This window comes from Salvelinus sp. IW2-2015, linkage group LG33, assembly GCF_002910315.2.
Source record: "Salvelinus sp. IW2-2015 linkage group LG33, ASM291031v2, whole genome shotgun sequence".
Classification (NCBI taxonomy): Eukaryota; Metazoa; Chordata; class Actinopteri; order Salmoniformes; family Salmonidae; genus Salvelinus; species Salvelinus sp. IW2-2015.
Window position 1 is genome coordinate 11,174,308 of NC_036872.1, and position 14,237 is coordinate 11,188,544.

The 14,237-nt window shown below is 44.2% G+C and overlaps 1 protein-coding gene across 1 annotated transcript; it reads left to right on the top strand.

The window, feature by feature from the left end:
• Positions 1-417: 417 nt before the first annotated feature.
• Positions 418-5,103, top strand: LOC111958255 (immediate early response 3-interacting protein 1). The gene is made up of 3 exons (XM_023979490.2): positions 418-595; positions 757-858; positions 4,578-5,103. Exons 1-3 carry the CDS (start codon positions 505-507, stop codon positions 4,631-4,633), a joined length of 249 nt encoding a protein of 82 aa, XP_023835258.1. The 5' UTR covers positions 418-504; the 3' UTR covers positions 4,634-5,103.
• Positions 5,104-14,237: the final 9,134 nt, after the last annotated feature.

Sequence of the window (14,237 nt, forward strand, 5' to 3'; positions counted from 1 at the left end):
CATATTATGCAGACTTCATAAAACACTAATAAAGATTTTTATTCTCATGATGACCATGTTTCTGTCATCTTTATTAACACGAATGTTTTCCACTGATCTCAGTCTACAGTGGCGTCCTCATGTTTACCTTTTCTCATCTATAGAAATGACATTTGACCGTTATAGTAAATAGTTGCAAATTGAGTCTGATCATATTAAATGAGAGCCATTCAATTATATGTCTATGCTTACATCCCTAGCCTCCCAGGAATATTCGTTTTTGGACAACGTTTTCAAGCACACCATCAAATCAATAGCTACCCCTTTGGCCATGAGTATGGATTATTATTATACATTATTGGTATTACATTGGCCGTTTACTGTGTCACTCACTTTTCAGGAAGTCACGCTTTCGAACTGCTCGTTCAATTCGTCCTTCTCATGCTGCCATAGCTGCATTTAGGCAACGTCACAAGAAATACGTGAAGCTGCTAAAGTTAGCTAGCTAATACTTTACAGATATCAATGGCGTTTACATTATATTCCCTTATTCAAGCGGTGATTTTGTGTGTTAATGCGGTCGCCGTATTGCACGAAGATAGATTTTTAAGTAAAAGTAAGTGGCTGTGCATATTATTGTTTAACATTACTTTCAACAGTGTTTTGCTAACGTTAGCTAGTTACACCAGTAATACGTGGAAAAGCTTGTTTATTGATACAATGATATCTCTTATGGCCTAGTGTTTGCATATAATATAGCATTTTTCCCCCCTCTAGTTGGCTGGGGTGTGGACCAAAGTGTTGGTGGATTTGGTGATGAACCAGGCATCAAAGTGCAGCTAATGAACCTTGTCCGCTCTGTGAGGACAGTGATGAGAGGTATGACCATATAGATGGATAGAGGACTTTAGCAAAGATATGTGTGCGTGTGTGTATATATTATAACTAACCCAAGATTCACTACATGATCAAACTATGTGGACATCTGCTCACCTGCCCCCCCTCCTGGTATAACAGCCTCCACTTCTGGGAAGGCTTTAAACTAGATGTTGGGGACTTGCTTCCATTCAGCAACAAGATGTTGGGTGATTAGTCCTGGCTTGCAGTCGGCATTTCAATTCATCCTAAAGGTGTTCGATGGGGTTGACGTCAGGGCTCTGTGCAGGCCAGTCAAGTTCTTCCACACCTATCTCGACAAACCATTTCTGTATGGACCTCGTTTTGTGCACAGGGGCATTGTCATGCTGAAACAGGAAAGGGCCTTCCCCAAACTGTTGCCACAAAGTTAGAAGCACAGAATCATCTAGAATGTAATTGTATGCTGTAGCCTTACGATTTCCCTTCACAGGAACTAAGGGGCCTAGCCCAAATGATGATAAAAAGGTCCCAGACCATTATTCCTCCTCCACCAAACTTTACAGTTGCCACTATGCATTGGGGAAGGTAGCGTTCTCCTGGCATCCGCCAAACCCAGATTCGTCTGTCGGACTGCCAGATGGTGGAGCCTGATTCATCACTCCAGAGAACACGTTTTCACTGCTGCAGAGTCCAATGGCGCCGAGTTTTACACCACTCCAGTCGACGCTTGGCATTGAGCATGGGAATCTTAGGCTTGTGTGCTGCTGCTTAGCCATGGAAACCTCAGGAAGCCCCCCACGAATAGTTATTGTGCTGACGTTGCTTCCAGAGGCAGTTTGGAACTCGGTAGTGAGTGTTACAACAGAGGACAGACGATTTTTATGCGCTTCAGCACTCGGCGGGCCTATTCTGTGAGCTTGTGTGGCCTACCACTTCACGGCTGAGCCGTTGTTACTCCTAGACGTTTCCACTTCACAATAACAGCACTTACAGTTGACAGGGGCAGCTCTAGCAGGGCAGAAATTTGACGAACTGACTTCGGAAAGGTGGCATCCTATCAGGTGTGAAAAATCCTTCCGGAAGCTTCAGATTTATACATCCGGTGAAACATCTGGCTCCTTGTTCTATCTGTGACTTTAGTGCCCAAAAGCTTGTTTTAGACTGAGCAGCGCCATTGATTACTTTCACCATTTTGAAGTAGTCAACTGGGTGGGACTTCATATGGGTTGTAGTGATGTGCAGTTGGTGAATGATTTATGCTTTTTGTACTGACTCGAGAGTCATGATTAGTTTTTCTGAGTGACCTGTCATTTTAGTTGTTCGTTTGATCTGCTGGCCATAATATCAAATTTATTTATATAGCCCTTCTTACATCAGCTGATATCTCAAAGTACTGTACAGAAACCCAGCCTAAAACCCCAAACAGCAAGCAATGCAGGTGTAGAAGCACGGTGGCTAGGAAAAACTCCCTAGAAAGGCCGAAACCTAGAAAGGAACCAGGCTATGAGGGGTGTCCTCTTCTGGCTGTGCCGGGTGGAGATTATAACAGAACATGGCCAAGATGTTCAAATGTTCATAAATGACCAGCATGGTCAAATAATAATAATCACAGTAGTTGTCGAGGATGCAACAAGTCAGCACCTCAGGAGTAAATGTCAGTTGGCTTTTCATAGCCGATCATTAAGAGTATCTCTACCACTCCTGCTGTCTCTAGAGAGTTGAAAACAGCAGGTCTGGGACAGGTAGCACGTCCGGTGAATAGGTAAGGGTTCCATAGCCGCAGGCAGAACAGTCGAAACTGGAACAGCAGCACGGCCAGGTGGACTGGGGACAGCAAGGAGTCATCATGCCAGGTAGTCCTGAGGCATGGTCCTAGGGCTCAGGTCCTCCTCCGAGAGAAAGAGAGAATTAGAGAGAGCATACTTAAATTCACATAGGACACCGGATAAGACAGGAGAAGTACTCCAGATATAACAGACTGACCCTAGCCCCCCGACACATAAACTACTGCAGCATAAATACTAGAGGCTGAGACAGGAGGGGTCAGGAGACACTGTGGCCCCATCCGATAATGGGCCACACTGTGGCCCCATAATAAGTCCCACAGCATGATTGATACACACTCAGTGGCTTCAGAGATGTTCTCCGACCAACAACTGTCTGTCATATATGCGCGCAGGAAAATAGATCATGCTGAAGGCAGCATAGATAAGAAAAACTGATAATTAATCGCATGGTGCAATAATTATTTAATTAAAGCTGCAATATGCGGAAATCGCTCCGTCATTTCCTGGTTGCAAAAGTTCTAATAGTTTTCCTAATTTCAGTTTATGTGACAAAACAAGCAATAGTGCAGAGAATCATTGTACCGTCTAAACCGCTGTGAAATATATTTTCAATAACCAAAAATATTGTAATTTCAGCTGTTTGAAGCTGGTGTACAAAACCGAAAGTAAGACGCAAAAATGAAACTTAAGGACAGGAAGCATAGAAATAGAGTACATAGAACAGATGTACTGCTTCTTAGACTGGCTTTCAATGAGAATGACGGATTTATAACTCACATTTCTATGTGAATTTGATCGGGTTGCGGAAAAAGTTATGATGGACACAGCTTTATAAACAAACTTGAACTCGAGAACGAATCGTTTGAGGTGCTGCAGTTCGCTAACGATATTGTGCTCATCACCCTCACAGCAGTCAAGGAAGGCGGAGTTGGCATAGAATCAAAGGATTGTTCACAAGATGTAAACTATATTTCCTTTCCTAATCTTTATTGAAAACAGAAATAAATCTGTACAATGAGCACTTGTCTTTTAAGTTCATCGTAGTTGTTGGTTAATTTTGTTTAACTAGCTAGCGACATTTAGCCATATTGGCATAGGCGTGACAAGTCAAAACACCTCAACTAGACATGTTATCAATAGCAAGATACAACAAGCTGAAACGAGCCACCTGCAATTCCCCACATTGCAACTTGTTTTAATTTTTAATAGTTATCTGATCATCCAGAATCATACCACACAGAATTTCGCCCCATTGATGCCCGGGCATCATTTTCGTGACGTTGTAGCCTAACCCATCTATGGGTTAAGGAAGGATCACATAATTCCATCAGGTTGCCAGGAGGGATCAGGCAATGAATTATACTAGTCAGAAAACATTCCATAACTGCGGGTGGCAGTAAATTACCAACCTTTACTTTATACCTGTTCAAACCACACATTCTACGTGGCAGTGTGCACCCTTTCTGTTTGTTTGACAGCACAAAATAGTAGTAGAAAAATAGAATTGTTGTCGATAGTTAACACAACCACAAAGTCATAAACTCTTCCTATTTCTACAATTTATCTTCTTAAAATCTGACTTTAACCTAACTCTAACCACACTGCTAACATTGTCTAACCCCTAACCTTAAATTAAAACCAAAAAGCACATTTTTTCGATATAGACAATTTTGACTTTGGCTATGTCATCTAGTGGAAGCCCTTCAAAATGGAGATGGCTTCAGTGGCGCTGCACATGCTCTCACAGACGCCATAATGGGACAGATATAATGCGATGTCCATCAAAAAATCAATACCATATTCAAATATTAAAAAAAATATATATATTCTGCATTCATAGTGTTGTTTTCTTAAATAGATTATTCTTGTTTTCCTCTAACAATTTGATGTTGACTGAACTGAGACTGGTCTGACTTTGGCATTATTCATAATCTTTACTCTCTCATCTTGCAGTGCCCTTGATTGCTGTCAATTCTGTCTGCATTGTGTTGTTGCTGCTTTTTGGCTGAAGAGAAGACTGGACTGAATTTGGACGCTGAACTAAGAGAAGACACTTTTAGGGGTCAGGGGGATGTCACCCTGGCACCTGGAGGAGGGACCCTACATGCACCAGGAAGAAGAGTACACCCACACGTTTATGTATCTCAGAGATTCAGCATTACATTTGATTTCCTTTATTATTATTATTCCTTACCTCATTTGTCAAACCTGTTGGTCTTAGGTCAGGCTAAGTGACAGTTCAGATGCAAGAACAATCTGGGTTTACTACATTTGCAGTTTCTTTTACAGACACCTGTTAGTCAATGTTATAGCACAAGGCAGTTCAAAAGTGCCTACGGTTGCTTTTGGAAGATTTCTTCATTGTAAAAGGATCATTTACTTTGATCTCATGATTCAACTTTCTCCTTATTTGAAATTGTGGTTTGTCGCAGTTCTGATGGTATATTCTATGTCTGTTGCTTTTAACATATTCCTGGATAAAAAGTTAAGTGTACGTAATTTGAACAGAACGACTCAAACACCATTAGTCGGGAAATGTCATATTTTGTGTCCAATGCAGACAATTTTTTATGTATAACTTTTTCTAAGTAACTTTCTATGAATTACTTGAAAATAATAAAGATTATTATTATTTATTTTTTTATCTACCACTTTTGAGATTGTTCATAACCCAACATTAGCTAAAAAAAAAAAAAAAAAGTGTGCAGAAACACTCATCTCACTCATCCAGAGTTATTTAGTAGTGCATTACATAATTTTTTGTCCAAGAACATACTCCCTACTTACACAACTTTTCTTTGATCATGGCTGTGTCAAAAGCACATTAAGAAGACCTGTAAACGAAATGAATCCTTCCTATGGCAAATCTGTAAAAAAAAATGTTAGCAGTACCCTGTATGAGTGGCATCAATCAGTGCACCCTTGAACTAGCTGCAAACTTGAGCACAAGGGCGACCAAATAAGGTGGGTGCTTCTCACTAGGTGCTTTTAGCAACACGGGTGTATTTACATACACTAGTGTTGCTTTCAATTGTATAACTGTCGGTGGGCAGGCCGGTTGGTCATGACGACGGGGTATAGAGCTCCACGTTGGAGGTGTCATAATACCTGTCAAACAGGGAAATGGTTCCAATCATTCATTTTTCCCATGGGGGATTTTAGAAACACTTCAAATAAGGGCTGTGTTTCGTGTAGGCTAACCCTGGCGTGACGTTTTGATAACCATGCAAATCTCTCGGACAAGGTGACTTTTACCAATATAAACTTGGAGTCACACGATGATTTGTTGTGTGGTCCACTCCGACTCGGGAAAGCCTACAGTTTATTAGGCTACAGATTAAATAAATTATGAGCTTGATGCTCCTTTCCAATTAACATTCAGGGTCTTATTCTGGTGACATGATGATTGATGCATGGCTGCCCTTTGACAAATAAAAATAATCTTGCTCTTTTGTCCATAATAATCTCATCACACAGTACCTGCGAGCTGTTTGCTAGAGCACATGTGCCAAGACTGGAGTGGGCACATTCGCTATATAACATGTTTTTTTGGTGACAAAACCATCAGTAGAGTTGAAAACAAGATGGAAACCCATTGTAACTCGGTACAGTGGAATTTAACTGCAAAATATTTTTTTATGTGCGTTACGTCATCACGCACATCCTTTCCACTGGGCACAGACTTCAATTCAACGTCTATTCCACATTGTTTCAACGTAATTTCATTGAAAGGACGTGGAAACAACGTTAATTCAACTAATGTGTGCCAAGTGGGTTTTAACTGCAACAAGTCAATTTGATGGAAGCACATGTTTTTATTCATGTTTGACTGACAGACCTCAAGCTAGATTCCATGCTATATGTAAACTGAGCAGACTAGCTAATGAATTAGATAGGATTACGAGTAGATTTACAGGTTTTCAGATACAAAAACTACAGTCATGCTGATGGACTAGATCTCCCTCCCTCTCTCTCTCTCTCTCGCTCTCTCTCTCAATTCAATTCAATGGGCTTTATTGGCATGGGAAACACATGTTTACATTGCCAAAGCAAGTGAAATGGATAAACAAAAGTGAAATAAACACTACAAAGTGAACAGTAAATCTTACACCCACTCAAATTCCAAAAGAATAAAGACATTTCAAATGTCTATATACAGTGTTGTAGCAATGTGCAATCAGTTAAAGTACAACAGGGAAAATAATAAATATGGGTTGTATTTACAATGGTGTTTGTTCTTCACTGGTTGCACTTTTCTTGTGGCAACAGGTTACAAATCTTGCTGCTGTGATTGCACACTGTTTTATTTCACCCAAAAGATATGGGAGTTTATCAAAATTAGATTCGTTTTTTTTTTCAAAATCTTTGTGGGTCTGTGTAATCTGCGGGAAATATGTGTCTCTAATATGGGCATACATTTGGCAGGAGGTTAGGAAGTGCAGCTCAGTTTCCACCTCATTTTGTGGGAAGTGTGCCCATAGCCTGCCTTCCCTTGAGAGCTAGGTCTGCCTACAGCGGTCTTTCTCAAAAGCAAGGCTATGCTCACTGAGTCTGTACATAGTCAAAGCTTTTACTAAATTTGGGTCAGGCACAGTGGTCAGAAATTCTGCCACTGTGTACTGTCTGTTTTGGGCCAAATAGCATTCTAGTTTGCTCTGGTTTTTTGTTATTTCTTTCCAATGTGTCAAGTAATTTTCTTTTTGTTCGCTCTCTCTCTCGCTCCCTCCCCACTTTCAGTCTTTAGGCATATTTGTATTGGGTTCTGCTGCCATGTCCCCCAAGGCAAGGGGTTGATAACAAATCAAATCGCATTTGTCACTTGCGCCAAATTAAACAGTTGTAAACCTTACAGTGAAATGCTTACTTACAAGCCCTTAACCAACTATGCATCATTTTTTAAAAGATTTTTTAAAATAAATAATTAAGGAGCAACAATAAAATAACAGTAGCGAGGCTATATACATTTTGTTAAGTTATGCTAAAATGGATTCAATATTTTTTTCCTCATCAATCTGCACACAATACTCCATAATGACAAAGCAAAAACAGGTTTGTATACATTTTTGCGAATTTATAATAAAAAAATTAAATTTACATAAATATTCAGACCCTTTACTCTGTACTTTCTTGAAGCACCTTTGGCAGCGATTACAGCCTTGAGTATTCTTGGGTATGATGCTACAAGCTTGGCACACCTGTATTTGGGGAGGTTCTCCCATTCTTCTCTGCAGATCCTCTCAAGCTCAGGTTGGATGGGGAGCAATGCTGCACAGATATTTTCAGGTCTCTGAAGAGATGTTCGATTGGGTTCAAGTCCGGACTCTGGCTGGGTCACTCAAGGTCATTCAGAGACTTGTCCCGAAGCCACTCCTGCGTTGTCTTGGCTGTGTGCTTAGGGTCGTTGTCCTGTTGGAAGGTAAACCTTCTCCCCAGTCTGAGGTCCTGAGCACTCTGGATCAGGTTTTCATCAAGGATCTCTCTGTACTTTGCTCCGTTCATCTTTTTCTCAATCCTGACTAGTCACTCAGTCCCTGCCGTTGAAGAACATCCCCACAGCATGATGCTGCCACCATCATGCTTCAACGTAGGGAATGTGCCAGGTTTCCTCCAGATGTGACGCTTGACATTCAGGCCAAAGAGTTCAATCTTGATTTCATCAGACCAGATAATCTTGTTTCTCATGGTCTGAGAGTCCTTTAGTTGCCTTTTGGCAAACTCCAAGCAGGCTGTCATGTGCCTTTCACTGAGGAGTGGCTTCAGTCTGGCCACTCTACCATAAAGGCCTGATTGGTAGAGTGCTGCAGAGATGGTTGTCCTTCTGGAAGGTTTTCCCATCTTCACTGAGGAACTCTGGAGCTCTGTCAGAGTGACCATCGGGTTCTTGGTCACCTCCCTGACCAAGGCCCTTCTCCATCGTTTGTTCAGTTTGGAGTCTTGGTGGTTCCAAACTTCTTCCCAGATCTGTGCCTCGACACAATCCTGTCTCGGAGCTCTACGGACAATTTCTTCGACCTCATGGCTTGGTTTTTGTTCTGACATGCACTGTCAACTGTGGGAACTTATATAGACAGGTGTGTGCCTTTCCAAATAATTTCCAATCAAATGAATTTACCACAGGTGGACTCCAATCAAGTTGTAGAAACATCTCAAGGATGATCAATTGAAACAGGATGCACGAGCTCAATTTCGAATCTCATAGCAAAGGTTCTGAATACTTGTGTAAATAAGGCATTTCTGTTTCTTATTTTTAATACATTTGCAAACATTTCTAAAAACCTGTTTTTGATTTGTAATAATGGGGTATTGTGTGTAGATTGATGAGGGGGGGGGGAAATGGCATCAATTTTAGAATAAGGCTGTAATGTAACAAAATGTGGAAAAGTCAAGGGGTCTGAATACTTTCCGAATGCACTGTATATAATGGAAAATATTACAATAGCTTTTTGGTTGATAGACAAGTCTGAGAGCATTCACTTTTAGGTATCTTACATCACTTTTCCAGTCTGAGGTAACTCAACTCAGAGAGAGTGCTCTCAGTCAGGCCAACTTGTAGGGGGGCCTTAACGATTTGGGGGCAATGCTATTGAAGGCCCCACTAACCCCAAATTGGACATCGAATCAGTTAAAAGGGGCCCCCTATGTTTAATTTTAAACATCTATATATAGATTAGTCTCAATGCCTACCGTTAACTTTGTGCCCTGTTATACAGTGAGTGTAGAAAACATTAGGAACACCTTCCTAATATTGAGTTGCACCCCTTTTGCCCTCAGAACAGCCTCAATTCGTCAGGGCATGGACTCTACAAGGTGGCGAAAGCATTCCATAAGGACGCTGGCCCATGTTGACTCCAATGCTTCCCACAGTTGTGTCAAATTGGCTGGATGTCCTTTGGGTGGTGGACCATTCTTGATACACAAGGGAAACTGTTGATCGGGAAGAACCCAGCAGTGTTTGTCACACCCTGGCCTTAGTTATCTTTGTTTTCATTAGTATTTTAGTTAGGTCAGGGTGTGACATGGGTTAGTATGTGTTTTTGTATTGTCTAGTGTGGTTTGTATGGTTGAGGGGGTTTCATAGAGTAGATGGGGTTGTGTTCAGTGTAGATGTTTAGAATTGTCTATGGTTGAGTGTAGTTGTTTAGGAAAGTCTATGGTTGCCTGATTTGGTTCTCAATCAGAGACAGCTGGTTATTGTTGTCTCTGATTGGGAGCCATATTTAAGGTAGCCATAGGCTTTAGGTGTTTGTGGGTAATTGTCTATGTAGAACGTTTGTTGCTTGTCTGTGCACTTACGTTATTTAGCTTCACGGTCGTTTAGTTGAACACAGGATGCACGAGCTCAATTTCGAATCTCATAGCAAAGGTTCTGAATACTTGGTAGTAAGGCATTTCTGTTTCTTATTTTTAATACATTTGCAAACATTTCTAAAACCTGTTTTTGATTTGTAAAAATGGGGTATTGTGTGTAGATTGATGAGGGGGGGGGAAATGGCATCAATTTTAGAATAAGGCTGTAATGTAACAAAATGTGGAAAAGTCAAGGGGTCTGAATACTTTCCGAATGCACTGTATATAATGGAAAATATTACAATAGCTTTTTGGTTGATAGACAAGTCTGAGAGCATTCACTTTTAGGTATCTTACATCACTTTTCCAGTCTGAGGTAACTCAACTCAGAGAGAGTGCTCTCAGTCAGGCCAACTTGTAGGGGGGCCTTAACGATTTGGGGGCAATGCTATTGAAGGCCCCACTAACCCCAAATTGGACATCGAATCAGTTAAAAGGGGCCCCCTATGTTTAATTTTAAACATCTATATATAGATTAGTCTCAATGCCTACCGTTAACTTTGTGCCCTGTTATACAGTGAGTGTAGAAAACATTAGGACAACTTCCTAATATGAGTTGCACCCTTTTGCCCTCAGAACAGCCTCAATTCGTCAGGGCATGGACTCTACAAGGTGGCGAAAGCATTCCATAAGGACGCTGGCCCATGTTGACTCCAATGCTTCCCACAGTTGTGTCAAATTGGCTGGATGTCCTTTGGGTGGTGGACCATTCTTGATACACAAGGGAAACTGTTGATCGGAAGAACCCAGCAGTGTTTGTCACACCCTGGCCTTAGTTATCTTTGTTTTCATTAGTATTTTAGTTAGGTCAGGGTGTGACATGGGTTAGTATGTGTTTTTTGTATTGTCTAGTGGGTGGTTTGTATGGTTGAGGGGGTTTCATAGAGTAGATGGGGTTGTGTTCAGTGTAGATGTTTAGAATTGTCTATGGTTGAGTGTAGTTGTTTAGGAAAGTCTATGGTTGCCTGATTTGGTTCTCAATCAGAGACAGCTGGTTATTGTTGTCTCTGATTGGGAGCCATATTTAGGTAGCCATAGGCTTTAGGTGTTGTGGGTAATTGTCTATGTAGAACGTTTGTTGCTTGTCTGTGCACTTACGTTATTTAGCTTCACGTCGTTTGTTGTTTTTTGTTAGTTTGTTAAAGTGTGTCGTGTCGTGTTCATTCATCTTCATTAAATAGAGAAGATGTATCAATATCACGCTGCGCCTTGGTCCGTCTCTCCACACGATCGTGACAGAATTACCCACCACAGGATCAAGCAGCGTGACAAGCGGCAACAGGAGCAAGGCATCAAGGATTCTTGGACATGGGAGGAGATATTGGATGGAAAGGGACCTTGGGCTCAACCTGGAGAATATCGCCGTCCCAAAGCTGAGCTGGAGGCAGCGAAAGCAGAGAGGCGGCGATATGAGGAGGCAGCACGGAGGCAAGGCTGGAAGCCCGTGAGTACTACCCAAACATTTCTTGGGGGGGGGGGGAGGTAGTGGGCCGAGGCAGGTAGGAGACCTGCGCCCACTTCCCAGGCTAACCGTGGAGAGCGGGAGTACGGGCAGACACCGTGTTACGCAAGTAGAGCGCACGGTGTCTCCTGTACGTGTGCATAGCCCAGTGCGGGTTATTCCACCTCCCCGCACTGGTAGGGCTAGATTGAGCATTGAGCCAAGTGCCATGAAGCCGGCTCTACCTATCTGGCCACCAGTGCGTCTCCTCGGGCCGGCTTACATTGGCACCAGCCTTACCGCATGGTTCCCCGGTTCGCTACATAGCCCCGGTGCGGGTTATTCCACCTCCCCCGCACTGGTCGGGCGACGGGGAGCATTCAACCAGGTAAGGTTGGGCAGGCTCAATGCTCAAGGGAGCCAGTACGCCTGCACGGTCCGGTATTTCCGGCGCCACCTCCCCGCCCCAGTCCAGTTTCCCACCAGTGCCTACACCACGCACCAGGCTTCCAGTGTGTCTCCAGAGCCCTGTTTCCTCCTCCACGCACTCGTCCAATGGTGCGTGTCTCCAGCCCATTACCACCAGTGCCTACGCCACGCACCAAGCCTCCTGTGCGTCTCCAGAGTCCTGTGCATCCTGTTGCTGCTCCCCGCACTAGCCTTGAAGTGCGTGTTCCCAGCCCCGGGTACCACCAGTGCCGGCCACCACGCACTAGGCCTAATGTGCGGTCTCCAGGGTCCAGATATGCCCTGTTCCTTCTCCCCGCACTAGCCTTGAGATGCGTGTCCCCAGCCCGGTACCACCAGTTCCGGCACCACGCACCAGGCCTACAGTGCGCCTCATACGGCCAGAGCCATCCGTCTCCCCAGCGCCATCTGAGCCATCCGTCTCCCAGCGCCATCTGAGCCATCCGTCTCCCCAGCGCCATCTGAGCCATCCGTCTCCCCAGCGCCATCTGAGCCATCCGTCTCCCCAGCGCCATCTGAAGCTATCCGTCTCCCCAGCGCCATCTGAGCCATCCGTCTCCCCCAGCGCCATCTGAGCCATCCCGTCGCCGAGCCGTCAGAGCCGTTCGTCAGTCAGGAGCCGCCTAGAGCCGCCAACCAGACAGGATCTGCCAGAGCCGCCAACCAGACAGGATCTGCCAGAGAGCCGCCAACCAGACAGGATCTGCCAGATCCGTCAGCCAGCCATGAGCAGCCAGATCCGTCAGCCAGCCATGAGCAGCCAGATCCGTCAGCCAGCCATGAGCAGCCAGATCCGTCAGCCAGCCAGGATCCGCCAAAGCCGTCCAGCCAGGATCCGTCAGAGCCGTCCAGCCAGGATCGCGCCAGAGCTGTCCAGCCAGGATCCGCCATTTAGTCCGGTGCTGCCCCTTAGTCCGGGGCTGCCCCTTAGTCCGGTGCTGCCCTTAGTCCGGTGCTGCCCCTTAGTCCGGTGCTGCCCTTATCCCGGCTGCCCCTTATCCCGGTGCTGCCCCTTTCCGGTGCTGCCCCTTAGTCCGGTGCTGCCCCTTAGTCCGTGCTGCCCTCTTAGTCCGGTGCTGCCCTTAGTCCGGTGGCTTGCCCCTGAATCCAGTGGGGTTAAGTTGGAGGGTGGACATTTGGAGGAGGCTACGAAAGCGGTAGTGACTATGGTGGGGTGGGGACCACGACCAGTACCAGAGCCGCCACCATGGCAGACGCCCACCCAAACCCTCCCATAGACTTTATGCTGGTGCGTCCGGAGTTCGCACCTTAAGGGGGGGGGGTTATGTCACACCCTGGCCTTAGTTATCTTGTTTCATTTGTATTTTAGTTAGGTCAGGGTGTGACATGGGTTAGTATGTGTTTTTGTATTGTCTAGTGTGGTTTGTATGGTTGAGGGGGTTTCATAGAGTAGATGGGGTTGTGTTCAGTGTAGGTGTTTAGAATTGTCTATGGTTGAGTGTAGTTGTTTAGGAAAGTCTATGGTTGCCTGATTTGGTTCTCAATCAGAGACAGCTGGTTATTGTTGTCTCTGATTGGGAGCCATATTTAAGGTAGCCATAGGCTTTAGGTGTTTGTGGGTAATTGTCTATGTAGAACGTTTGTTGCTTGTCTGTGCACTTACGTTATTTAGCTTCACGGTCGTTTTTTGTTAGTTTGTTAAAGTGTGTCGTGTTCATTCATCTATAATAATAAAGAGAAGATGTATCAATATCACGCTGCGCCTTGGTCCGTCTCTCCACACGATCGTGACAGTGTTGCAGTTCTTCAAATACAAAAAGGCACTCGCACATCTGAGCAATCTTATTTGCAGGTGCATGGCATCAATTGAACAAGATGAAGGAAAAGGAAACCGCACACTGCTCTTGATAGTATCACGATATTTAATAAGCTTACGTATCGGCCACAGCCTTCGTCAGAGCTTTTGGGATTTTTTGAAGTTGCACCCTTATGTAGACCTGGCTCCACCCACATCCGTTCTACACATCGAAGGGGGTTGGAGGCAAAGGAAAATAAATAAGTGCTACCAAATATAACAATGTGCATTTCATAAATATTACAAAAGTACCAGGTCCTGCCGTGTAGTTCTGGGCTGATCCCTCACCTTCCTCATGATCATTGATGCCCCACGAGGTGAGATCTTGCATGAGCCCCAGACCGAGGGTGATTGACCATCATCTTGAACTTCTTCCATTTTCTAATAATTGCGCCAACAGTTGTTGCCTTCTCACCAAGCTGCTTCCCTATTGTCCTGTAGCCCATCCCAGCCTTGTGCAGGTCTACAATTTTATCCTTGATGTCCCTACACAGCTCTCTGGTCTTGGCCATTGTGGAGAGGTTGGAGTCTGTTTGATTGA